We start from the raw sequence: 23,210 nt of genomic DNA on the forward strand, positions 1-23,210 counted from the left end.
CTTTCTCCAGGAGAGGTGTCACGCGTGAGTGATGTAGGAGTCTGGAAACCTGGGGGGAAGATGCCCACGGGGACTGCGGACTGGAGGATCAGGTCTGCAGAAAGCAGGACCATTCAAGGCGCTCTTGGCCATGTGGACTGGCGAAAGCCAAGGGTAAAGTCATCAGAGCAGAGTGCGGATGGCAGATGAGCCCAATGTATCCAAAGAATCAAGACTGGAGGGAATCGTACCCACAGGTTGGGTGAGAGTAGTACACAACCATTTAGTGCATTCATTGTGCCAAGGGAGTGTTTACATCGATTATTCCATTCAATCCTCAGCAGCCTGAGGAGGGGGATACTCTCCATACACCCACTTTACAGATGAGGAAACTGAGGCAGAGAGGGGTCAGGGGGTGGGCCTCTGGTCACACATGGGTGGGTGTTAAGGGCTGGGAACAAGACCCGAGTCCAAGGTCTGACCGGCCTGAAATGCATCCTGCCATGGCCTCTATCCCATCATTGCTCTGCTTAGGTCCAAGGGGCTCTAAGGGTGCTTTTTGTCTTTTAATGACTTGGAATATCCCAGATTTTCTTTAATGAGAATAAACAAGAAATGAGGCACCTGGGCGTCTGGACAGGAAGACAGAGGGTCAGTGGGGAGAGGAGAGGACTGGCTCCTGCCCACTAGGCCAGGCCAAGGGGTGGGCAGGGGCCACAGTCGTTAAACCATCCCCCCTCCCCGCTTTTTTTTTTTCAATTGAGGTAAAATTCACAGAACATAAAATTAACTGCTAGCCATTTTAATGTGAACAGATCAGTGGCATTTAGTATTGATACGTTCAAAATGTTGCAAATCTACCACCGATACCTAGTTCCAAGACATGTTCGTCACCCCTAAAGGAAATTCCATTACCACTAAGCACCCTATCCCCATCCCCCTGCCCCTGGCAAACACTACTTTCTGTCTCTATGGATTTGACTATTCTGGACATTTCATATAAATGGAGTCACATACTATGTGGCCTTTTGTCCTTCTTTCACTGAGCATCATGTTTTCAAGGTTCATCCACTTTGTAGCATATGTCGGTGCTTTGTTCCTTTTCATGGCTGAATAATATTCCACCACATGGAGAGACCATAATGTATTTATTCATTCATCAGTTTGTGGATATTTTGGGGTGTTTCCACTTTTTGGCTATTATGAAAACTGCTGCTGTGAACATTTGTGTACAAGTTTCGGTGTGGACATGATTTAATCTCTTGGGTATATATATCTAGGAGTGGAATCGTTGGGTCTTACGATAACACTATGCATAACTTTTCAAGGGACCGTTTTCCCCAGTGGCTGCGTCCCTACCCCCTTTTGCAATAGAACAGTCATTTCAAAGTTACCCTCCCTGGGCAACAGGAATCTGAGATCTCAGAACAGGATGGAGGGGATGGAGGGTGTAAGATGGGGATCCCAGCACAGGAGACTGTATTACATGGTGGTCAAGGGCTCTGGGATCTGATGCCTGGGTTCCAGTTCTGACTTCTCTGCTCACTAGGTGTGGATGGAAGAATCATGGTGCGCAAAGACTTCCCATCCGAATCCCCGGGAACCTGTGAATATGTTACCTTATGTGGCAAAAGGGACTTTGCAGATGTGATTAAGGATTCTGATGGGGAGATTATCCTGTGGGCCAGTGTAATCACAGGGGTCCTTATAAGAGGGAGGCAGGAAGAGCAGAGCCAGAGAAGGTGTGAGGATGGAAGCAGAAGTGGAAGTGGTGGGGGTGGGGCATGAACGAAGGAATGTGGGTGTGTGGCCTCTAGAAGCTGGAAAAGCCGAGGAACTGGGACTTCCTTGGTGGCACAGTGGTTAAGCATGTGCCCACCACATATATACAATGGAATATTACTCAGCCATAAAAAGAAATGAAATTGAGTTATTTGTAGTGAGATGGATGGATGTAGAATCTGTCATACAGAGTGAAGTAAGTCAGAAAGGGAAAAACAAATACCGTATGCTAACACATATATATGGAATCTAAAAAAAAAAAAGGTTCTGAAGAACCTAGGGGCAGGACAGGAGTAAAGATGCAGATGTAGAGAGTAGACTTAAGGACATTGGGAGGGGGAAGGGTAAGCTGGGACAAAGTGAGAGAGTAGCACTGACATATATACACTACCAAATGTAAAACAGATAGCTAGTGGGAAGCAGCCCCATAGCACAGGGAGATCAGCTCGGTGCTTTGTGACCACCTAGAGGGGTGGGATAGGGAGGGTGGGAGGGAGACGCAAGAGGGAGGGGATATGGGGCTATAAGTATGCGTGTGGCTGATTCACTTTGTTGTACAGCAGAGACTAGCACAACAATGTAAAGCAATTATACTCCAATAAAGATGTTAAAAAAAAAAAAAAAAAGAATCTGCCTGCCGATGCAGGGAACACGGGTTCGATCCCTGGTCCGGGAAGATCCCACGTACTGTGGAGCAACTAAGCCCGTGCGCCACGACTACTGAGCCCGCGCTCTAGAGCCCGCAAGCCACAACTGCTGAGCCCAAGTGCCACAATTACTGAAACCAGCGCGCCTAGAGCCCGTGCTACGCAACAAGAAAAGCCACCGCAATGAGAAGCCCACGTACCGCAACGAAGAGTAGCCCCCGCTTGCTGCAACTGGAGAAAGCCTGCGCGCAGCAGCGAAAACCCAATGCAGCCAAAATAAATAAATTAAATAAATTAAAAGAAAAAAAAAAAGCCGAGGAATTGATTCTCCCCTAGGACTTTCAGGAGGAACACAGCCCTGCCCACTCATTTTAGACTCTGACCTCCAGAACTGTAAGATAATAAACTTGCATTGTTTTAAGCCACTAAGTTTGTGGTAGTATGTTATAGCAAGAACAGGAAATGAATACATGTGTGACCTGAGCTAGTTGCTAAACTTCTCAAGGACTCAGTTTTCACATCTGTAAAATGGGAATAGCAATAATACCCACTTTAGGATTGCCATGAGGAATACAGGAGGTATGTATGTACACACATCCTTCAGGGATATTGTGGGTACAGTTCCAGACCGCCACAATAAAGCGAATATTGCAAAAAAGTGAGTCACATGGCTTTCCCAGTGCATGTAAAAGTTGTTTACACTATATTGTAGTCTATTAAGTGGGCAATAGCATTGTATCTAAAAAAGACAACGTACGTACCTTGACTAAAAAATACTTTGCTAAAAATTGCCAAAATAATTACAATAATAACATCAAAGATCACCACTCACAGATTGCCATAACAGATATAATAAAAATGAAAAAGCTTCCAAATGCTGCTGGAAAATGGTACCGATAGACTTGCTCAACTCAAGGTTCCACAAACCTTAAATTTATCAAAAACGCAACATCTGTGAAGTGCAGTAAAGAAAAGTGTGCCTGTATAGCGTCAGGCACAGAGCCTAACATTAGCCAACATGTTTTCCCAGCGAGACCGTAAGCCCCACAAGGACAAGAAGGTGTGTCCACCTGATTTACAGCCGGTCCCAAGGGTCTAGCAGGCCTGGGCCCTGCTCTGGGGGGAAGGGGGGAGGCGAGGCAGCTCCAGGTGCTGTGTCAGGGGCCCCCGGCTCCAAGTTCTGGGGAGAGAGCTCATTTGAGCGACCATAACCATCGTCTCACAAGGGTCACTGTGAGGATTAGAATAGAGAAGGACCCCAAAGGCTGCTGCTGCGCTGCCAGGCACACAGTCGCTGCCCAGGCAAGGGCGGTGGTACAGAAACTTCTCCCTCCCCTCCCCTCCTTTCTTCTTTTTCACCTCCCTCCCTCCAACCTGCCACCATTTTTCTTCTGTCTTTTCTTCATTCATGAAGTCAACAGCGGCTGAGTGTCTGCTGTGTTCCAGGTTGGCTGTCTGGTCTATTGAGAAAAAGTGAAAAATCCCTGGAATGAAGAGGCCAAGAGGCCTGTGGCCTCCTCCTTCCGCCGCACCTGCTGAGGTTGGGAGGCAGTAAGTACACCTGCGGGGCACAGGCCCCGCCCTCACCGGAGCTCCGCCAGCACCCCCACGGGCCCTGGGGGACTGGTGGGGGGCGGGGCTGGTTGCCAAGGCCTCAGGTGGTGTGGACCCGGAAGCAGGAAGTAGTCTGTATTCCCAGGACCTAGTACCTGCTTGGCTGGGAGATTTCCAAGGCAGGTGGGGGCCCAGGGGTGGGGCTGCTGGGGGGAGTGGGCAGGGAGGGGCTTGCTCAGGCCAGGGACAGGAGAGAAGTGGAAGCGAGGCTGGGGTAGGGGCTGGGGCCAAGAGGGGTGGTGTGGGAGGGCAGGGATGCGGCAGCCCCAGAGGAGCCCAGGGTTCTGAGGTGGCCCTCTGGGGGGCTGGAGCAGGTGGTACCCAGGACCATCCAGCTGAGATGGCCTCGTTAACGGAGGATGTGGAGCAGGAGCTGAGCGCCACAGCCCAGCAAGTGCTGGGGAAACTGTGGAGCCACCAGCTGTTCCAGTCCAAGTGGGACACCGGTGCCTTCATCATCTTCCTCGTCTTCCTCGGTGAGTGTGGCTTGGCCTCTGGCCCCCGTCAGCCTCCCAGGCTGAGGGCCATATCTGGATACCCACCCTGCCCGCAGGCGTCGTGGTGCTCCTGCTGCTGGTCGTCTGCATCCATTGCTGCTGCTGTGGCTGCTGCCAAAGCCGCTCCTCCAGGTCCCGGAAGGTGAGCCCGGAGCACCAGGGCCAGGCCGAGAAGGTGGCGGTGGGGCTGGCCGGGGGCCGAGGAGTGAAGCCACCAGCCCCTCTGTGCCTCTCTTGCAGAAACACTCCGTGGGATTTGATAACCTTGCCCTGGAGCCTTAATGCGGAGAGTCCTTGCTCCCCTGCCTTTGTCCTGCTGGGCAGCAATAACAACGCCTTGTTCAGCCAAAGCCTGAGTCTGGAGTGTATTCTGAGCCTCCCGTCAGGGTGGGCAGTGTAGGCCCCCACTGCTTCATCCAGATGACCCCTGTGTCCCTCACAACCTTCAGATGGCATGACTGTCACCAGGAGACCTCGGGTGACGTGCTGCAGCCACCCAGCCGCTGCCCATTCACCATCCCATTTGACCCCTCGGAGGCCAGGGGTTCAGTCACTGGGTACTCGGCCCAGCTCCTGACTATCAGGGACCCCTGGCCAGGTCCCTACTCAGACAGACAGACAGACAGAAGGGCTCCAGGCAAAGTCGGATGATTTTTATTTCTTGAAGGCCCCGTCAGGGTTGCCGAGCGAACACAGTCAAGGGCACTACAGCTCGTGGTGGGTAGCTTCTGTCCTTCCCTCCCAACTCAGAGCTTAGGGCCACCACCCACCCCTCAGGCTCCAGTGGTAGGGGGTGTGTGGCTGCCCCTTGCCATCCTGGAGGAGCTCGACAGGCTGCGAAGAGGGGAGGAAGGAGAGCCCTGGGCCTGGCCCCAGCCAGAGTCCAAAGGTTCCTGCCTTGGGGGGAAGGCAGGGCTTGGACTATAGGCTACCTCGAAGCCCCGCCTTCCTGACCTCCCCCATTCAAAACAAAAAGCACGCCAGTGTTCCTTCTTCCCAGTGTGTCCAGTGTTGACAGGCAGGGCAGGGTGAAGAGGGAAATAAATAGGCCGCAGTGCCGAGCTCTGGCCGGCACTTTGTGTGTGTAGGGGTGTGTGTGTGTGTGTGTGTGTGGGGGGAACAGGGACTCCTTGGGCAGGGGCCATTCCCAGGGAGACAGGCTCTTGGGTTCTGGCCGGCACTTTGTGTGTGTAGGGGTGTGTGTGTGTGTGTGGGGGGGGGGGAACAGGGACTCCTTGGGCAGGGGCCATTCCCAGGGAGACAGGCTCTTGGGTGCTCTGTTCAGAAAGGCCTGTAGCTCCAGTAGCTGGAGAACACGGAGATCTGGGGAAGGAGGGAGATGGGGGACATGGTGAGTGGTGGTGCTAGGGGATCTGGCCCCTGTTGCGCCCTCTGTGACCCAGGTGAGATTTGAAGGTCATCCAAGGGCCATGTGTCAGGAAAAGGATACTGTTGCCAAGCAACACCATGGCCCACGTGTTTGGGGTGTGCAGAGGGTACGACAGATCTTAAGATTAGGGGGCGCTTTAGAGATGTGCCGCCCAAAAAAAGAAGGGGCTAAACAACCTGCTGTTTGGCTGGCCTAATCTGCGTGAGGCCCAGCCCGGCCCTGACCCCCCATGTCCCCACCTTATCCTTGAGCTGCTGGCAGAGCTGCAGGGAGACGGTGAAGAAGACGAGGGCGTCGTTCAGCCACGGGATCACACACTCCACCTTGTGCACGTGGCTCACCTCCAGACGCTGTGCACCCCACTCGCTGCGGGGAGATGGGAGTGTCCCTGAGGGCACTTCAGCCGGCCAGGACCCCATCCCCTGAGTTGCAGATGTGCGAGGGTGCTCCAGGGACCTCTCCCAGGCAGCGTACTTACAACATGGCCCCAGGGCTGTGAAGCACGGCACCTCCGGCTGGGCGGAAGTTCTAGGCAGAAGAACATCAGACTGGATCAGGCTTGGGGCCTGGGGCGGGCAGGGGTGGGGGTGGGGGCGGGGTGCTCACCTTGGTGGAATTGGGCTGCAGGGCATGCAGCTGGTACACGGTGAGGCAGAGCTTGTTGAGGTTGATGTAGACGTTGACCAGCAGGTCAGAAGGCAGGGCAGGGGCGAACATCCGCTGTGGGGAGGGGGGCCGGGCAGGCACATCCCACGCCCGCCCCTCCAACCACCCTGGGGGACTCCCAGTCCCCATCCCATGGACTGGGGCTTCCAAAGTCTTCTCAGGTACCCCAGCTAGCTTCCTGCACCACTGGGCTTGGGAGCCACTGATCCAGATCAGGGGGTTACGTATCTGGGGGATGCAGAATGGAAGCCAAGGACTCCATCCCAGAAAACTGCACATAGGACTCTGTCGACAATTTGGGGCTTGCAGGACCTCCTGGCACCGCTGTGTCCCTCCCGGGTGCGAGCTGGGCCCCTCTGTGGGGACCGCCTCTCCTGGAGCAGGGGCCGGCCTGAGGCACCACTGACCGTAAGCCCGCTGGCAGCGATCTCAGGCAGAGTGAGGGTGGCTGGAGTGGTGAGCCGGTTTCGGGCTCTGGTCAGCTGCAGCATCACGGCATCCATCAGCTGGGAGAAGGGGGCTGGTCATAGCTGCTGTGAGCGCAGCGGGGCCTGGTCCTGATCCCATCCCCCTCCCCACCCCCGTATCAGTAGCAACAAAGTTATGGTAGCTCCTAGCTCCTTCCCTGGAGGGTCACAGTCTCAGGGCCCGAACCCCTGCAGCAGGAGGCTTGTTAAAGATGCAGGTAATTGGGCTCCAGCTGGGGGTCAGGGGCAGGACAGAAGGTTCTACTGCATGGGATCCTGGGTATTGGTCCAATGGGGAATAGAAGATCCCAGAAGTTAGTCCCAGGGGCATGAGGGCGTTGTGGATGAGAGTACAGGCAATGAAGGAGCTTAGAAGAAGGGATCCTAATTCAGCTTGGGTGCAAGGGGCCAGGGAGGGCTTCCTCAAGGAAGAACTGGGATGGCTAAGTTGAGGCCTTATGGTGGACACCAGCCCCATTTTCACAGGTGAGGAAACTGAAGCTCCAAAGGGTTAAGGTCACACAGCTAGGGAACGGTGGAACCATCTGCACTCATCCCTTCCCTTTGCCAAGGAGCAAAGCTTTGGCTCGAACTCAGAGCCCCAGTTTCCACTGCTTCCAGCTATTCATCCAGCTGTTGCCATGGCGCTGGGGTCACATGGCTCCAGGGAAAGGCAGAATTACTGGGTGGAGGCATGGGGGCTGCACATTACACCCCAGAGGGCAGTCACAGTTCTGAGAGAGACCTTAGTCCATCTGGTTTCAAATTTTCATGAGGTCCAGAGAGGATAGGTGAACCACCTGAGGACACACAGCAAGTCAGGGGCAGAGCTAAAGCATGAACTCAGGGCATCTGAGCTTCATCTTGTCCCTCCACAGCACATGAATTCATTTTGTTAATTACAAATTTTTTCTGTTGCTGGTACTAAAACCTGTAGCTACTGTTTACCAAGGGCTTACTAGAGACCACTTTACCTGCATCATCACGATTGGCAGTCACTACAGCTTGTCCCCGTTTTACAGGTGAGGCTACTGAGGCACAGAGTGGCTAAGTAAGTGACTTGAGGTTGCACAGCTCATAGTGGGGGCCCTGGGATCACAGCCCAGGTCTGTTTCTGGAGCCTGGGCTGTGAGCCTTTCAACTGTGGCTGGATGGACATGTATACACTGAGAAGTGAAGGGTCAACCATCGGCTACACCTGAGAATGTGGGGGCAGAGCTTTCCAGGGGCCCAGTCAGAGGTCAGGGAACCTGGCTCTCCCATCCCTGCGGGAAGCTCACCTTGAGGACCTCTGCTCCTGTCCTGAACTGGTAGCTCTCGTCCCGGTTGGCAAGGAGGTAAATGGCTTGGCTCACGTGGTTCCTGGCGTCCTGGATCTAAAAACAGCACCCAATGAGCGGTTAGTGGGCTGGGCCTCGGCAGGGAGAGGAGCCAGCTTCACAGCAGCCACGGTCCCTGGGGGCCCCAGCCTACGGGCCCCCACCCTGAGGGCCTATCCTCCTAGGAGGGGCAGGGTGGGTGCCGCCTGCGGGCCAGGCCCTGGCTTCGTGCTGTGAGTCAGGCTTGGTCCCTGGCCTCATGTGGCGCACTTTCCAAAGGAGAACAGAGAGTAATAGAGTAAAGGCACAAGGTAACAGACTGTGCAACTTGCACAAGGAAACAAACAGGGTGATGAGGGCGGTGAGGGGGAGGCTCCAGGGAAGCGACTCTTGAGCTGACGCTCGTGTGATGAGAAAAGCTGAGGGAGTGGACTCCAGGCAGAGGGACAAGCCCGAGCACAGGCCCTGAGGTGGAAACAGCTGGTGACCAGTGAGAGGAGAGAGGGAGGGGGCAGAAGCCAGGCCCAATCACATAGGTGTTGTTAGGAAGCATGGACTTGGTCTCCAAGAGCCAGCGGAAGCCCCTGGAAGCTCTGGGCAGGGAGTGACTTGTTCAGGGCATCCCTGTGGCTCCCGCTGGGCTGGGGGCCTACACATAGGACAGGCTAGGAGACCAGGCACTGCCCACCACAGCTGTGCTGCTAGGAAACACCTTCCCAAGCCTGCTGCGGATGCAGGTCCCCACAGTGGCCAGCCCAGGAGGCCTCAGCGCTGCAAGGGACTGCCCCTGCCTGCCCTTGTGCCCCTGAGCCCTGGCCGGGGAAGGGCCCGGTTACCTGCTGCAGCTTCCACTGCTTGTCCTCCCTGAAGGTAAAGTGCAGCAGCTGGTTGTTCCTGGGCATCTTCAGGTTCACGTCCTGATGGGCAAGAGCGGGATAAGCTGGGCAGAAGGATGCCCTCCTGCTTTTGGCCACTCAGCCCTTGAGCCGGGGGCAGAAACGGGGTGTGTACGGTGGCTCAGGCCACAGCCACTCCATGGGGCAGAGGGCCTCTCAACACCCTGGCCATTTGGGGAGTGAACAGGGAGGTCAGGAAACAGGAACTCAGGCCCAAGAGGAACCACAAAGAAGTGAAAGGGAAAAGAGCCAAGAAAGGGGAAGGCAGCTTTGTCTGGGAGGAGGCGTGTAGTTGTGGGCAAACGGGGAACATGTGTACATGCCAAGGGACGGAACGCCCACCCGAGGAGAGGGACCTTCCCCCAGGCCTTCGCACCTGCCACAGGGTCAAGTGCAGCTGGAGCTCTGATGTTGGCTGATTGCACTTTGATCTGGGGCTAGCCTAATCCTGCCAATGCCCACGCTTCCTGGGGCCCAGAATCCAGGTAGAGCCTGGTAGCGCTGTGTGCAAAGCATTCCTCCCCCCTTCCTGCACCTGTCACTGAAGCCACACACCAATCTCATGAGCGGGTTAGGGAGGGTGTCATTTTACAAACAAGGAAACTGAGGCCCAGAGAGGTCAAGGATCCTGCCCAGAGTCACACAGCTGGCTGGCGGCAGAGCTGGGATAAGCAGGAGGCCCCACGCTTTTCCCCACTGGGTCCTGTGGCAGCATTGGAAGGGGAGAGGGGCCGGGAGACTCACCGCCTGGCTCAGTGCATCCCCTTGCAGAGTCAGCACGCCCTTCACCTGGTCTGTGCTACAACACGTGGGGGTCAGAGAAGCGCCTGCAGCTGCCCCTCCCACCACCCCATCCTCCCAACAGGCTGTCCCTGGCTGTCACAGGATGGTCCAGCCTGTCCCACTGCATACCCTCTGGACGTTGGAGCTGAAATCAGTCTGCAGGGCAAGGCCGTGCCACCTGTCCTAGAGGGTATCCCAAGTGTCCCCCCTCCCCAACCCAGCCCAGGCTCACCCACAGCTGCCCAGGATGAAGTTCTCCTGCTTTGTGGGCCCCTCGGTGCCTGAGCCCGGCAGAGTGAAGCGGAGAGAGGCCTCCTGCGGGGCAGAGGGGAGTGGGGTAGAGTTCACCCACCCCAGCCTAGCCATGTGTCCAGAAGCCCCACTCCCAGGGCCCCTCCCCCACAGCCTGAGTTTCAGGTCCTACCTGAGCCGATACCTGCTCCTTCCACACTCCCTGGGAGCTTACTGTGTGCCCAACCCGGGAGAGAGAACCGAGAGATACCCTCCCGGCTTGGGTAAGGTTCGGAAGTGGGGAGCAAAGTCAGGGGAGACAGTAGTCATGGCAACCCGCAATTTTGGCTTTACTAGGCACTGCCTGGACATTTTTTTGTGATTCTATGGTCTTTTTTTTTTATCACAACAGCCCTGAGGCCGGTACTAGTATCTTCTTTTTGCAAAGGGAAGGCCCAGAGAGATCGAATACTTGGCTGAGGTCAAAATGCTGGGTCCAGATCTGAGGTTAAATGTCAATTTCAAAGGAGGCCTTCTCCGACCCCCGGGCTCAATCCAGGCCCGCCGCGCTCACAGGGCTGCTTGTGGATTGGGTAATTATCTGCTACTGCCCCCCGGCTAGACTCTAAGTCCTCTGAGGGCAGGGCCTGGTCTGAACACGGCGCGTCGCGTACACAGTCGGCGCTCGGGCGGCAGCCGCGGGAAGCCGGGGAAGGAGCCGCGCTGGGGGAGGGTAGGGAGGGTGGGCGCCCGCACAGGCCCTCAAGGCGCGTTACCTTGAGGATGTCCTGCAGCTGCCTCAGCACGGCGTGCACCTCGTCATGCAATAGCCAGCGAAACTCCTCCTCCTGCGGGGACAGGCCCGCAGTCAGCCGCCCGAGCCCGCCGCCCCCCGCCCCGCCCCGCCCCGCCCGCGCGCCTCACCAGCACCGCCCGCTCCGCCGCCGTCGCTGCCATCACGGTCGCCATCGCCGCCGCTCGCTGCCCAGCGACCATTACCGGCCCGCCGTCCGCTCCCCGCTCAGTCCTCCGTCGCGCCCAGGCCCACCCCCCCCGCCGCCGATTGGCTGCGCGGGCGCCCGCCCCGCCTCCAGCTCGCGACACTGTGAACGCCCCGGAACCCGCCCGCTCCGGCTCGCCCCGGACACCGCCCTCACCAGCCGCGGGCGCTGAGTACTCCGGCGCCGTATCCATCGCTACTCTCGGGCCGGAGCGCCAGGGCTGCTCGTCCCGCCCCTTCTCGGCCCTGATAGGGCGCCCTGCTCCGTGCGCACTCACCGATTGGCCGGCCCGATAGCTTGCTCTCGCCGCGCCCGGCGATTGGCCGACGGGGCACCTTGTTTCCGCCCGATCTCGCCTCCGGCCCACTAGTTCCGTCGGTCCGGGAGGGACTAACGCGCGGACCCTACAGTCCCATCGCCTTGCAGAAGAGGCCGCCGCTCCGCTCCACGCCTGGCCCCACCCCTCCCGCCACCGCAGGGCGCTCCATGTCTGGGCGCAGACCACCGCCAAGGTCACAGTTGTGTTACCAAGAAACGTTTTTATTTTGCTTGCAGTAGCTTTTTGTTAATTGCACAAAATCATGTTTTGTTTTTGCCATTTAAACATTATCACACAATCCTATTCTGAAAGACAAACGTTCATTAAAAACAAAGCAAAAATAAAAATTCACAACCTTAATTACCTAGATTTGTCATTTAAAGGAGGTTTAAAGGAAAAAAAAAGGGTGGTGGAGGAGGAGCTTTCTTACAAGCTTTTTCACAAGTGTCACATTTTCTCCTTAAAAGGGAAGGATTTCAAAACAAAGGTGAAATAGCTTTAAACAAATATTCATAAAAAGGAACTTTACAGAATTGTCAACAATATTAAGACAACATTGACTAACCAGTTTCATTACAGCATCTTCCCCCACCCCCACCCCCCAGTGTCCGGCTAGGACTAGAACAGGCTTTGTGTTCAGACAGAAAAGAATTCAAAATCCCAGTGAAATTAACAACTGTGCCAAAAACCACGGGCATCTCCCCTGCCCTCCACCCACGTCTTCTGAGATCCCCTGACCTGGGTTCTGATCAGTGGAAAAGGGCCAAGCCTGTGAGGGGGAGGGGCCCCACAACAGCGTGGCCACCTCGTTGTTTATCATCACATATTCACTATAATTGCTGACCTTCTGCAGTGTGACTTTGGAAAATCCAACCCATGCAGAAGTAGAAAACACTGACATCCTTTAGGTAACTTCTCCTTGTTCTTATGCCACATTCTAAGCCCCTCTGGTCCCCTATCCAAGGAGAAATGCTAGGGTCTCGAGGATGTCTTAGATCTGCCTCTTGAGGGTCAGGTAGCTCTGGTTCAGTCAGGCCTAGTTCTCCTCTTCCCTCCCGACAGACCCCAGGACCCTGAAAGCACCGAAAACCAAGCTGCTGGCTGAAGTGCAGACACTCATTCCTGTTTCAAGAGCTGAGCCTAAGAAATGGTCATCGTTGGTCAGGTTGGGTCTGGACCAAAGAAGGAAGAGACAGAAAGCAATACTGTCTCCATGAGAGGAAAAGGGGGAGGGAAGGAGAATGGAGAGAGGTGGGCATGCAGGGGACTTGTGCAGGGATGGGCTGGAGAAGGTGGGACTGCTGTGAGGGGATGTGGGTCAGAATGGCTCTTCAGAACCAGGTGAAGGGTCTGTGGCGTAACGGAAACAGGAAGGAACCCCATACCCCCTCCCTCTTCAATCCTCAGTGGTGACCCTCAGGACCCCCTTCCCAAGGACTGGAATGCAAATCCAAATACTACAACAGCCTGGTGAGGAGTGAGCACCCTTACACCAAAGCAAGGAAGTCTGATCCCAGCCCAGGCTCCACAGTCGCGGTGACTTCTGGGCAGGTGCTGAACAGCAGCGAGGAGAGAGGGCTTCTGTGAAGCTCACCTAGGGGCGGGCTGTTTGCTGCTTTCCCTGGAAAGCCAGAGCCCTGTCTTCGCTTGACTCTGCCAATCCCTTTTCAGCTCACAAAGGCATTTACGGAGAGTTGGTTGCACATTGGTAGCTTAAACATGACAATCCTCATCAGCTGGTCACCTGAGGTGGGAGGGCCCATGGGACCCTCCGTTTACAGTCTGCTGGCTCATCTTGGCCCAGAGCCTCTCCCTGCATGGGATCCAGTGGGGGACAGTGGACAGAACCACAGCCTCTTCGTTGTGAGGGAAGCAGTGGGAAAGCTTCCACTTCTCACTGCTGATTCTAGTTCCTCAACTGGAAGGGGTTTGAGATAAGACAGCTTGGAAGAAGGGAAAAAAAAAAAAGCCAGGCAGCAGTTTCTGGGCAGCTTCTATCCTGGGGCGAGAGCCAGTATGGTGGGTTGTGTGTGTGTATGTGTGTGTGTGTGTGTGTGTGTGTGTGAACACACAGCCACCTAGTCCAAGGCCGGTGCCCAGCTCAAGAGCTTTCCCACAGGCCAATCCTGCTAACACCCCTCCCCTCTCCAGGACCTCCAGGGGAGGAGCGATGCTGTGTGCTGTGCTGATGGCAAGTCTCAAAGTCTGTAAAAAAGAAGATGGAGACAGGTGGACTGGTCCAGAGTTAAGTCCCAGGACCCCAACTCCATGTGAGGAAGAGGGGGTCAGAGGGAAGATGGGGTGTGGGGTCAAGGGCTTAGTGTATATAGGCTCGGTACACGGCAGACATGTCATTGTCAGACTGGTCCAGTGCCTTGGCTCTTTTGTACACCTGGAAAAAAATGACATGGGCTTAGTCTGGCCACAAAGCTGACTTAGAGACACAGATCTGCTTCTGAGAGGCAGTCCTCGATGTGGTTAGGTAGGTAGGTTCTGGAGTCTAGGCTGTCTGGGTGTGACTCCTGGATTCCCCACTGACTGGCCTAACTTTGGACAAAGTGCCTCAGTTTCTCTGTGCCTTCACTACTGCTTCTTGACTTTATGGAGAAGGTAACAGGGTTATTGTGAGGATTAATGGAGTGAGGAATGTAAAGTGCTCAGAGGCAGGGCTCAGCATTGTTAGTAGTTATAATCATGTTCCTTCCTGCCCCAAGGACTTCCCATGTTATTCTCTGGGCCACTGTCCCTGTCCTTCCCTCAGCATTGGCTGGCTCCTTCCCAATCAGCTCCAAGGCCTTTCCTGACCATCCCATCTGAAGCAGCGGCTACACCACTTTACCCAGCCACCTCCATCCCTTTACTCTGTTCCACTTTATTCATAATTCTAACCTTCTGCAATTCTTACTTGTTTAAACATTTATGTGCTTACTTTGTGCCTCCTTCCATTAAAATGTAAGCTCTACAAGGAAAAGAAGGGGCTGCACCCTGTGTCCCCAGAGCCTAGAATGGTGCTTGGCAATTAACAGCCACCCCAAAGGTACTAGATGAATATGAAAGAGTGTGAGAAAAATTAAAAAGCCATCGTTCAACAAGGGCAGCACAACATCCAGTCATGTTGAAAAAATGCAGCTGGACACAGGTTCCTCCCACACAGTTGGCCGGCTGCATTTTTTTCTTTTTCTAAACATGATGTCCACTACAGCTCAGGTGTAGCTGTCAACTCAGAATGAAGACTAAATAAAGACCTTTTGAGATAAAAGAGAACTTAATCATTGCCAGCAAACCTGCATTCAGGAAATGCTAAAGCAAGTTCTTCCAGCTGAAAGGAAAACAATACCAGAGAGAAATTCAATTCTTCAGAAAGGAAAAGAAAGCACTGGAAATGGTAAATTAGAGAAATATGAACTTATTTTTTCTCTTAATTTCTTTAAAATACATATGACTACTTAAAGCAAGACATTCTGACAACGGTGGGTTTAAAACAAAGACAAATGTAACACATAGGACATTTGTACCCTAAAGCAGGGGTTCTCAACCTGGGGTCATTTTGCTCCCCACCTGGAGTGACATTTGGTAATGTCTGGAGACACCTTCTATGAACTGAGGGGGTGCAACCGGCATCTAGTGGGTAGAGGACAGGAATGCTGCTAAACATCCTGCAATGCACCGGACAGCACCCACATCAAAATGTCAATAGTGCCCAGGTTGAGAAACCCTGCCTTAAAGGATGAGGGAGGGAGAGGTAAATGGATCTACATTTTATGTAAAGAGGTCTAATCTAGGATGTGAAATTAAGGATGCGTATAGCAATCCTTAGAGCAAAGACAAAAGAAAAATGATGCACTGTTAAAAAGCCAATAGGTAAAATGGAATTTTTAAAAAATTTATTTATTTATTTATTTGGCTGCGCTGGGTCTTAGTTGTGGCACACAGGATCTCGGGATCTTCGTTGCGACATGTGGGATCTAGTTCCCTGACCAGGGATTGAACCCGGGCCTCCTGCATTGGGAGGGCGGGGTCTTAACCACTGGACCGCAAGGGGAGTCCCGATAAAATGGAATTCTAAAATATATTCAAATATCCCAAAAAAAGGATATCCCAAAAGAAAGGAGGAACAAACAAAAGCCAGAGGGGACAAATGGCAATCAAATGATAAAAGAGTAGCTCTAAATCCAACCACATATCAATAGACTTCAAGACAAAGACTAAATGTTAATGGACCAGTTAACCTCAAGATCCTGAACTCCAAACAGTGGCCAGAAAGTGCCGTGCTCCATCAAGAAATTAACCAAAATGTCTGTTTCCAAGCCAACGAATCCTGTAGTCAGGGGAGAGGCAAGTGGAAATCACCTCACAGAGAAGTGCTCCCAACACAAGCCACCATGGAACCCTTCAGAAGTAACCACAGTTACAAACAAACTCATCAACGAAAAATTATATAACACACGAGGAATTCCACTGCCAAGAGAGAACCTGAATGTAAGAAAGGAGGAACCTGAAATTGTACTGCAAACTGGGAAGTGAAACAAGTACTCTGAGATGTTCAGACACACGAAGGAAGGACAGAGACACAGAATTCAAGGACAGAAGATTATAAACTATGAAAAGGCAGGTCTGAAAAGAACAGTACTGTGTATTTTTTATTTATTTATTTTTGGCTGCGTTGTGTGGCTTGCGGGATCTTAGTTCCCCAGCCAGGGATGGAACCTGGGCCTCCAGCAGTGGAAGCAAGGAGTCCTAACCACTGGACAGCCAGGGAATTCCCCAGTACTGTGTATTTTTACTTCTTCTTTGTCTCTATAGAACAAGCCACTTGAGACCTCTATTTAACCTGAATAAAAATGCATATAGCTTATAGCACTTGGAAGACAGAGTCTCTAAAATAAATGAATCTGTGTGATTCATGTATGTACGTGTTTCACAAAATGTAGTTTTTTTAAAATTTATTTTATTATTTTATTTTTTGGCTGCGTTGGGTCTTCGTTGCTGTGTGCAGGCTTTTCTCTGGTTGCGGCGAGCGGGGGCTACTCTTTCTTGCGGTGCGCAGGCTTCTCATTGCGGTGGCTTCTCTTGTTGCAGAGCACAGGCTCTAGGCATGCGGGCTTCAGTAGTTGTGGCTCGCGGGCTCTAGAGCACAGGCTCAGTAGTTGTGGCACACGGGCTTAGAGGCTCCGCGGTATGTGGGATCTTCCCGGACCAGGGCTCGAACCCGTGCCCCCCGCATTGGCAGGCAGATTCTTAAAAACTGCACCACCAGGGAAGCCCAAAATGTAGTTTTTATTGTAATTCTATGGTAAAGACAAATATTGCTCAGCTGTTTTTTTTTTTTAAGCTTATACTTCTATCAGATTGAGATAAGAAAACTGAACTTCTAAAAAACTGTTTCCAAAAAGTACCTATGTAGGTGCTTAATAAACGTCATTCAAAAAAAATGTTAAGGACTAAACAATCCAATTAATAGGCAGACACTGTCAGAATGGATAAAAATGCAAGCCCCAATTACAGACTGTCTACAACAGACACAATTTTAAAACAAAGGTTGAAAGTAAATGGATGGAAAAAAATATATCACATGGAAACTGTAAGCATGAGAAGACTACAGCAGCCATATGAAAATCAGACAACAGACTTCAAGACAAAGATCAAGATGGACATTTCTTAATAACGAAAGAGCAAATTCATCAGGAAGACATAACAATCATAAACGGCTAAGAGCCCAATAACAAAGACATCAAGCAGAATGGACAGAATTAAAGGGAGAAACAGATGATCCCACAATCACAGCTGGAGATTTTAACATCCCTTTCTTAGCAATTGAAAGAACTAGAGAAAAAGGTCAGTAAAGATAATCTAAAAAAATACTACCAACCATCTCGACCTAATTGATATGTGCAGAACACAGCACTCAACTGCAGAACACGCAGTCTTCTTAAGTGAACATGGCACACCCACCAAGACAGATCATCTGCTGAGCCACAAAACAAGTCTGAATCAATGCAAACAGTTAAAAGCCATATGTAGTATATTTTTTTGGATCACAGAGATACATTAGAAATCAATAACCATTAGGTATCTAGGAAACCCTTCAGGGTTTTTATTTGTATTTGACAAATAATCCACAGGTCAAAGAAGAACTCCCAGGGAAGTAAGCATGGCTCGGAGGAAACATACTTAGGAAAGGTCTAAAATCAACAACCTAAGATTCCACCTTGAGAGGTTAGACACAGAGCCAAGCCAAGCCAAAGTAAGCAGAGGGAGGAGTGCAAGGGAAACAAAGGAGGGCTGCTGGGACTAGCACCGAGGCTTCCTGCTGTTACCTCATTGGCTGCAGCTGCCATAGGAGTCGGATGGTTGACGGCATCACCCAGCGCAATGGCTAGACGGAGATCCTTCTGTATGTATTTCAGGTAGAAATCAGGCTTAAAGTTTCCTTGCAGGATATCTGAGGAGGGAAAGTCATTCATCAGAAGAACTGAAAGGATCCTAAATAAGAAACCACCTGGAGTCCTGTCAGAGGTCAATACCTAGCATTTCCTCCCCCTCGGACACCCAAGAGACAAGTTCCCAGCCTGTAGCCCCAAATCCTATCTACCATGTCTCTGGATGCTCTCTGACTGGGGGCCTGGACTGACTGGAGTGGGTGCATCATTCACACACAATGAGTCCCTGAAGAAGACACTGTTCTGTGACATCTGCCTGACCCAGTTCCCAGCTTCAACCAAAACTACAACACAAAAAGAGAGGCCAAAGGCAACTTACTTTGGCACTTCTGGTCCAGGAAGATGCTGGCCAACTGCCCCTGATTGAGGATGTCCAAGAGTGTCTGCTGGGACTGGCCTGTCACTTGGGCCAGGGTGAGCCCCTCAGCGATGGTGGCCATGAAGCTCCCCTGGACCATGTTCACGATCAGCATCATCTTAGCTGCGTTGCCAACCTCACCTGCCCAGGGCAAAGCATCGTGGTCACGTCCCAAGAATCCCGTGGGGAGGGACTTTCTGCCCACCCTCACCCCTGCTTGGACCCACCTCTACACCCAGGGGAGGCCCCATTCACCTGCCCCTGACAGAACTGGCTCTGACCCTTCTGGCTCTTCCTCCTTCCAGGCACTGACTGTGCAAGTCAAAGGAAACCTTCCCACGGGGGCCCCAGGCAGAGAGGCCGTGCGGGACTGACGGTGTCATCAGGGCGGTCTAGAGGGGATGTGGCCCACCCAGCCTCCAGGCCTGAAGTGGCCCGACAGGTGGGCAGGCATGTTACCTAGAAAGAAGGAGGTCTTCCCCATTGCCTGGAAGCAGCTGCTGCAGTCCTCATATAAGCCCCTGTCTCCGGCTGCTAAGATCACCAACATCCCATCATTAGATAGCTGCTGATTCCCTGAGACCGGGGCTTCCAGAAAGCGGCCCCCCCTGGACACAATCACCTGGAAAGGAAAGTCACAGCTTCTGGAGACCTTGCCTCTCACGAAGGTCTTGGGCAGGAAGCAAGGAGCATACTGGGGCAGGAGCACTTGACCCTCCACGCCGAGGCCCCAAAGCTGACGCCCGTACCAAGGTGCTGGACTGACATTGGGAGGGTCAGCAGACTGTCCTCCACCAGGTGCCTGAATCACATGCGGTAGACAGAGAGAAGCTGGGGTGTCCTCACAGGCTCCCATTTACTCGGAGACCAAAGACTACAACCAACGTTGACAACGCCAATGGCGTGGTCGACCACACTTCCTACAGACACTGTCCTACCTTGATTTCAGCCACCCTTAGAAGGCACATGGGCCACAAATCACCACCCCCTCACTTGGGCCCAGTGGCTCAGCGTGGTGGAATACTCTGCTAGTATCTGTAGAAATCTGCTTAAATCAAAAAGGCCCTGCTGGCAGCCTAGATTGCTTCTGAGAGGCTGACAGCTATAGGACCCGACGCCCATCCCAGCCAGGAAACAAGTCTCCTTTCACAGCCACTCAGACTAGCTGTAGATTTGAAGGCAGAGAGTGAAGACAGGCTAGTCCCAAAGTCTCTGGCTTTGGCTCTAGAGTAACTAAGTTGCCCACACTTCGGCATGGTTAGCCTGGGTCTTGGGCTCCAACTGAAAGGATGCTGGAGGGCCAGCCCGAATGAGGCCGCTACCTGGGCCAACTCGGTGACTGTGTCAGCATCCACTGTTGACATGTCCACGTAGCACTTCCCGGGGCGGATCCCTTGCAGCACACCACTGGGGCCCAGCACCAGCTGTGGGGACACAAGGGAGAAGCAATAGCCCAGGCTCCCAGCCAGACACCCAGGAGCCCCTTAGACCTAAGGTCAGTGTCCTGTTGATTTTTTGGCTCATTTCCCAAATAGAAGCTAAATATTAAGGCTCAAAAGGGAAGAGCATGTAAATAAGCAAGGGAAAGAGGAGAATTTATGGTATGCTCCCATTTATCTTCAAAAAGAACATGTGTTTCTTTTTATTAAAAACCTCCCATTGAAAAGATGGAACCTCAGTATTTATTTTTTTTGGCTTCTTTGGATTTACTTGGATTAGTCCAGTCATGAGTTAACAAGATGACTACCGCACTTGAACTTTTAAAACATACAAATACAGCGATAGCTAAACATAGGAACTTGTCACATGGACCACAGGCACACCAAAGCTTCCAGCTCAACAGGAATACATGAGCCTGTGAGGAACCATTTCACGTTTCAGCACAGACCTCAGGGACCCTAGTCAGTTTCATTCTTTGTTCTGAATTAAAGGAAGTCTGTATTCAATCCATGCAAACACCCTTCACAATGGGAGATGGCCCCCAAATAGGAAATCCACCGCCCACCCCTCCCCCAATGCAGACACTCACTCAGTGCTCAGGGGAGGAGGGGAGGAGGCCAGCCAGTTTTCCCAGCCACAACCTGAGACGCTGAGGGGAGGGAGGGGATCCTTACGTCCTTGGCTGCCTTTGGATCCGACACGCAGGCAAACGTGATGTCACAAGTTGAAACGACTTCAGCGGGGGTTCTTCCTAGGCGGGCCCCCTCCTGGATGAACAAATCACACTGCAAAAGTCACAGATCCTAATGTGAGCTGCAGGCAGTGCACAACACACACACCAGCCAGGCCAGAGATGCAGTGCCCAGTCCTCCTGAGTGGCCTTCCAAGGCAGGAGGCTGAGACTGTGAGCCAGGGACCCCAGCGGGTAGTCTGACTGCTCAGGGAAGTGGACGGGAGCCGCTAAAGCACAGTCTTGTGTTTTTTTTTTTTTTGGCCGCGCTCATGTGAGATCTTAGTTCCCTGACCAGGGATTGAACCCGCGCCCCTGCAGTGGAAGCGCAGAGTCTTAACCACTGGACTGCCAGGGAAGTCCCCAGTCTTGCCTAGGAGGATGTTCCATGTTCTACTTCACAGGAAGCACAAAACAAACGTCTGCTGAAGGTTTCCTGAATGAAGAACAGGATGTGAATAGTACTTGTCTGCAGCTCTTTGTGGCTGTCGCTATCTTGGCTGTGGTGAAATCTACACAGTGCCCTGTGAGCTGGGGAAGCAGGGTTGGGGCTAACAGGTTGCCATTCCTTACTGAATTGTTTCTGGGGGCGGTCTATAAGCACTAACTTTTCTTTTCTGAAAATTAAAATCACCCAGAACATCTCATAACAAAAATACATGATTAACATTTTGCTGTATTTCCTTTTTCTAAAGGCATTAAAAAAAGTATTTAGAATAAGTTGGACCTATTATTTTGCATCTAACTTTTAATATTTTATATGATTACATCTATCAATATTATAGACTTTCATAATTACTGTTTATAATGCATGGCTGCAGGATACTCCACTGAGAGATATACCTGAATTTACCTAATGGCTCTCCTGCAGTTCAATATCTGGCCTGATTTTAATTATAAATGACCCCAACAAATACACATCTCTTCTATTTTTTGAATTTAGATCTCTGTAAGTAGAATATAACAGGCTCCGAAAATGGTTTTAAAAAATGTAGACAAATGGCTTTCGAATAGGGCTGTGTCCATTTATAATGATCTCTGGCAAAGTCTCAAATCACCAACACAGAGCACATTTTTTAAAAACAACAAATAAGTACACATAAATACATTAAGAATTTGTCCTACTAGATGATTTAACAAGACAAAAATGGCAACTTTCTGCTTGATATATTTTGATTACTCCTGATTACTGAATCTCTTTAATACCTCTGTTTATTCATTGTTTCCTCTTTGTGAGCTACTTAAAACTCTTTAAATCATTACTATACTATTTCTTTAACAAGAAATTCCACTCCTGGTTTTATACCTAAAGAAAACAAAAACACTAATTCGAAAAGATACACACACCCCAAATGTTCATAGCAGCATTACAACAGCCAAAATATGGAAGCAACCTAAGTGTCCATCAACAGATGAATGAATAAAGAAGATGTGGTACAAACTGCTTTGCAGGGCAGAAGTTGAGACACAGATGTAGAGAACAAACGTATGGACACCAAGGGGGGAAAACCGCGGTGGGGTGTGGATGGTGGTGTGCTGAATTGGGTGATTGGGATTGACATGTATACACTGATGTGTATAAAACTGATGACTGATTAAAAAAAAAAAAAAGATGTGGTACACACAGAGACACACACATAGAGGAGTATTAGTCAGCCATAAAAAGAATGAAATTCTGCCATTTGCAACAACATGGGTGGACCTAGAGGGTATTATTATGCTTAGTGAAATAAGTCAGAGAAAGACAAATACGCTACACTATCACTTATATGTGCAACCTAAAAAACAAACAAATAAATGAATATAAATAAAAGAAACAAGACTCATAGAACAAACTAGTGGTTACCAGTGAGGAGAGGGAATTGGAGAGGGGCAAAATAGGAGTAGGGGACAGTACAAACTGCTATATATAAACTAAATAAGCTACAAGGATATATTGTGCAGCATAGAAAAATATAGCCATCATTTTATAATAACTTAAATGAAATATAACCCATAAAAATACTGAATCACTATGCTGTACACCTGAAACTAATGTACTAATGTAAATCAACTATACTTCAAAAAAACCAAAACCAAACAAACAAAACCCCCAAAACCCCCCACAAAAACTAGGGAAAAATACACAAAAATTGTTAGGGTAGTGGGAAATTTTTAGAAATAAAAAATTTTTAAATTCCAAAAAATAAAAAATAAACTAGTTGGCGTACCTTTCATTTTTTTTGTTGTTGTTGTTGTTGTGAGGAGTGTTATCAAAAACTATTCATGGGGGTGCTGGGATGAATTGGGAGAATGGGACTGACATATATACACTACTATGTATAAAACAAACAGCTAATAAGAACCTACTGTATAGCACAGGGAACTATACTCAATGCTCTGTGGTGACCTAAATGGGAAAGAAATCCAAAAATAGAGGATATATGTATACGTACAGCTAATTCACTTTGCTGTACAGCAGAAACTAATACAACATTGTAAAACAACTATACTCCAATAAAAATTAATTAAAAAAAAATTCATCTTGGGCTTCCCTGGTGGTGCAGTGGTTAAGAATCCACTTGCCAATGTAGGAGACAGGGGTTCAAGCCCTGGTCGGGGAAGATCCCACATGCCACGGAGCAACTAAGCCCGTGCACCACAACTACTGC

General features: G+C 51.1%; 3 protein-coding genes across 8 annotated transcripts in view; 1 reads left to right on the plus strand and 2 right to left on the minus strand.

Moving 5' to 3' along the window:
- Positions 1–4,362: 4,362 nt before the first annotated feature.
- Positions 4,363–4,866, plus strand: SMIM22 (small integral membrane protein 22). The gene is made up of 3 exons (XM_068524774.1): positions 4,363–4,498; positions 4,576–4,661; positions 4,760–4,866. The coding sequence occupies exons 1-3, from the start codon at positions 4,363–4,365 to the stop codon at positions 4,799–4,801; spliced, it is 264 nt and encodes an 87-aa protein (XP_068380875.1). The 3' UTR covers positions 4,802–4,866.
- Positions 4,867–5,151: 285 nt separating this feature from the next.
- On the minus strand, positions 5,152–11,298 carry ROGDI (rogdi atypical leucine zipper). Its single transcript, XM_068524362.1, has 11 exons — positions 11,196–11,298; positions 11,048–11,119; positions 10,273–10,355; positions 10,002–10,056; positions 9,198–9,278; positions 8,323–8,418; positions 6,983–7,081; positions 6,516–6,629; positions 6,388–6,437; positions 6,149–6,275; positions 5,152–5,842 (listed from the first exon to the last, which is right to left on the minus strand). The coding sequence occupies exons 1-11, from the start codon at positions 11,265–11,267 to the stop codon at positions 5,801–5,803; spliced, it is 891 nt and encodes a 296-aa protein (XP_068380463.1). The 5' UTR covers positions 11,268–11,298; the 3' UTR covers positions 5,152–5,800.
- A 507-nt stretch (positions 11,299–11,805) lies between these two features.
- GLYR1 (glyoxylate reductase 1 homolog) overlaps positions 11,806–23,210 on the minus strand; it is a 36,497-nt gene continuing 25,092 nt past the window's right edge. Inside the window, exons 10-15 of one of the 6 annotated variants that reach the window (XM_068565591.1) lie at positions 20,504–20,596; positions 19,712–19,813; positions 18,849–19,011; positions 18,351–18,530; positions 17,909–18,033; positions 11,806–13,983 (exon numbers count right to left, since the gene is read on the minus strand). In XM_068565591.1, the coding sequence (XP_068421692.1) occupies positions 13,909–13,983; positions 17,909–18,033; positions 18,351–18,530; positions 18,849–19,011; positions 19,712–19,813; positions 20,504–20,596 (738 nt within the window). In that variant the 3' untranslated portion in view covers positions 11,806–13,908. Of the gene's footprint in view, positions 13,984–17,908; positions 18,034–18,350; positions 18,531–18,848; positions 19,012–19,711; positions 19,814–20,501; positions 20,615–23,210 lie in introns of all 6 variants that reach the window. The other 5 variants (XM_068565590.1, XM_068565588.1, XM_068565589.1 and 2 more) reach the window with 5 other exon arrangements.

Source organism: Eschrichtius robustus, chromosome 16 (assembly GCF_028021215.1).
Source record: "Eschrichtius robustus isolate mEscRob2 chromosome 16, mEscRob2.pri, whole genome shotgun sequence".
NCBI lineage: Eukaryota > Metazoa > Chordata > Mammalia > Artiodactyla > Eschrichtiidae > Eschrichtius > Eschrichtius robustus.

Coding starts and splice junctions, on each gene's coding strand:
- SMIM22 (XM_068524774.1), top strand. CDS start 4,363: ATGGCCTCGTTAACGGAGGATGTGGAGCAGGAGCTGAGCGCCACAGCC. Junction 4,499..4,575: donor CATCTTCCTCGTCTTCCTCG/GTGAGTGTGGCT, acceptor CCCTGCCCGCAG/GCGTCGTGGTGCTCCTGCTG. Junction 4,662..4,759: donor GCTCCTCCAGGTCCCGGAAG/GTGAGCCCGGAG, acceptor CCTCTCTTGCAG/AAACACTCCGTGGGATTTGA.
- ROGDI (XM_068524362.1), bottom strand. CDS start 11,267: ATGGTCGCTGGGCAGCGAGCGGCGGCGATGGCGACCGTGATGGCAGCG. Junction 6,630..6,982: donor TCGCTGCCAGCGGGCTTACG/GTCAGTGGTGCC, acceptor CCCTCCCCACAG/CGGATGTTCGCCCCTGCCCT. Junction 6,438..6,515: donor TGCAGCCCAATTCCACCAAG/GTGAGCACCCCG, acceptor TCTTCTGCCTAG/AACTTCCGCCCAGCCGGAGG.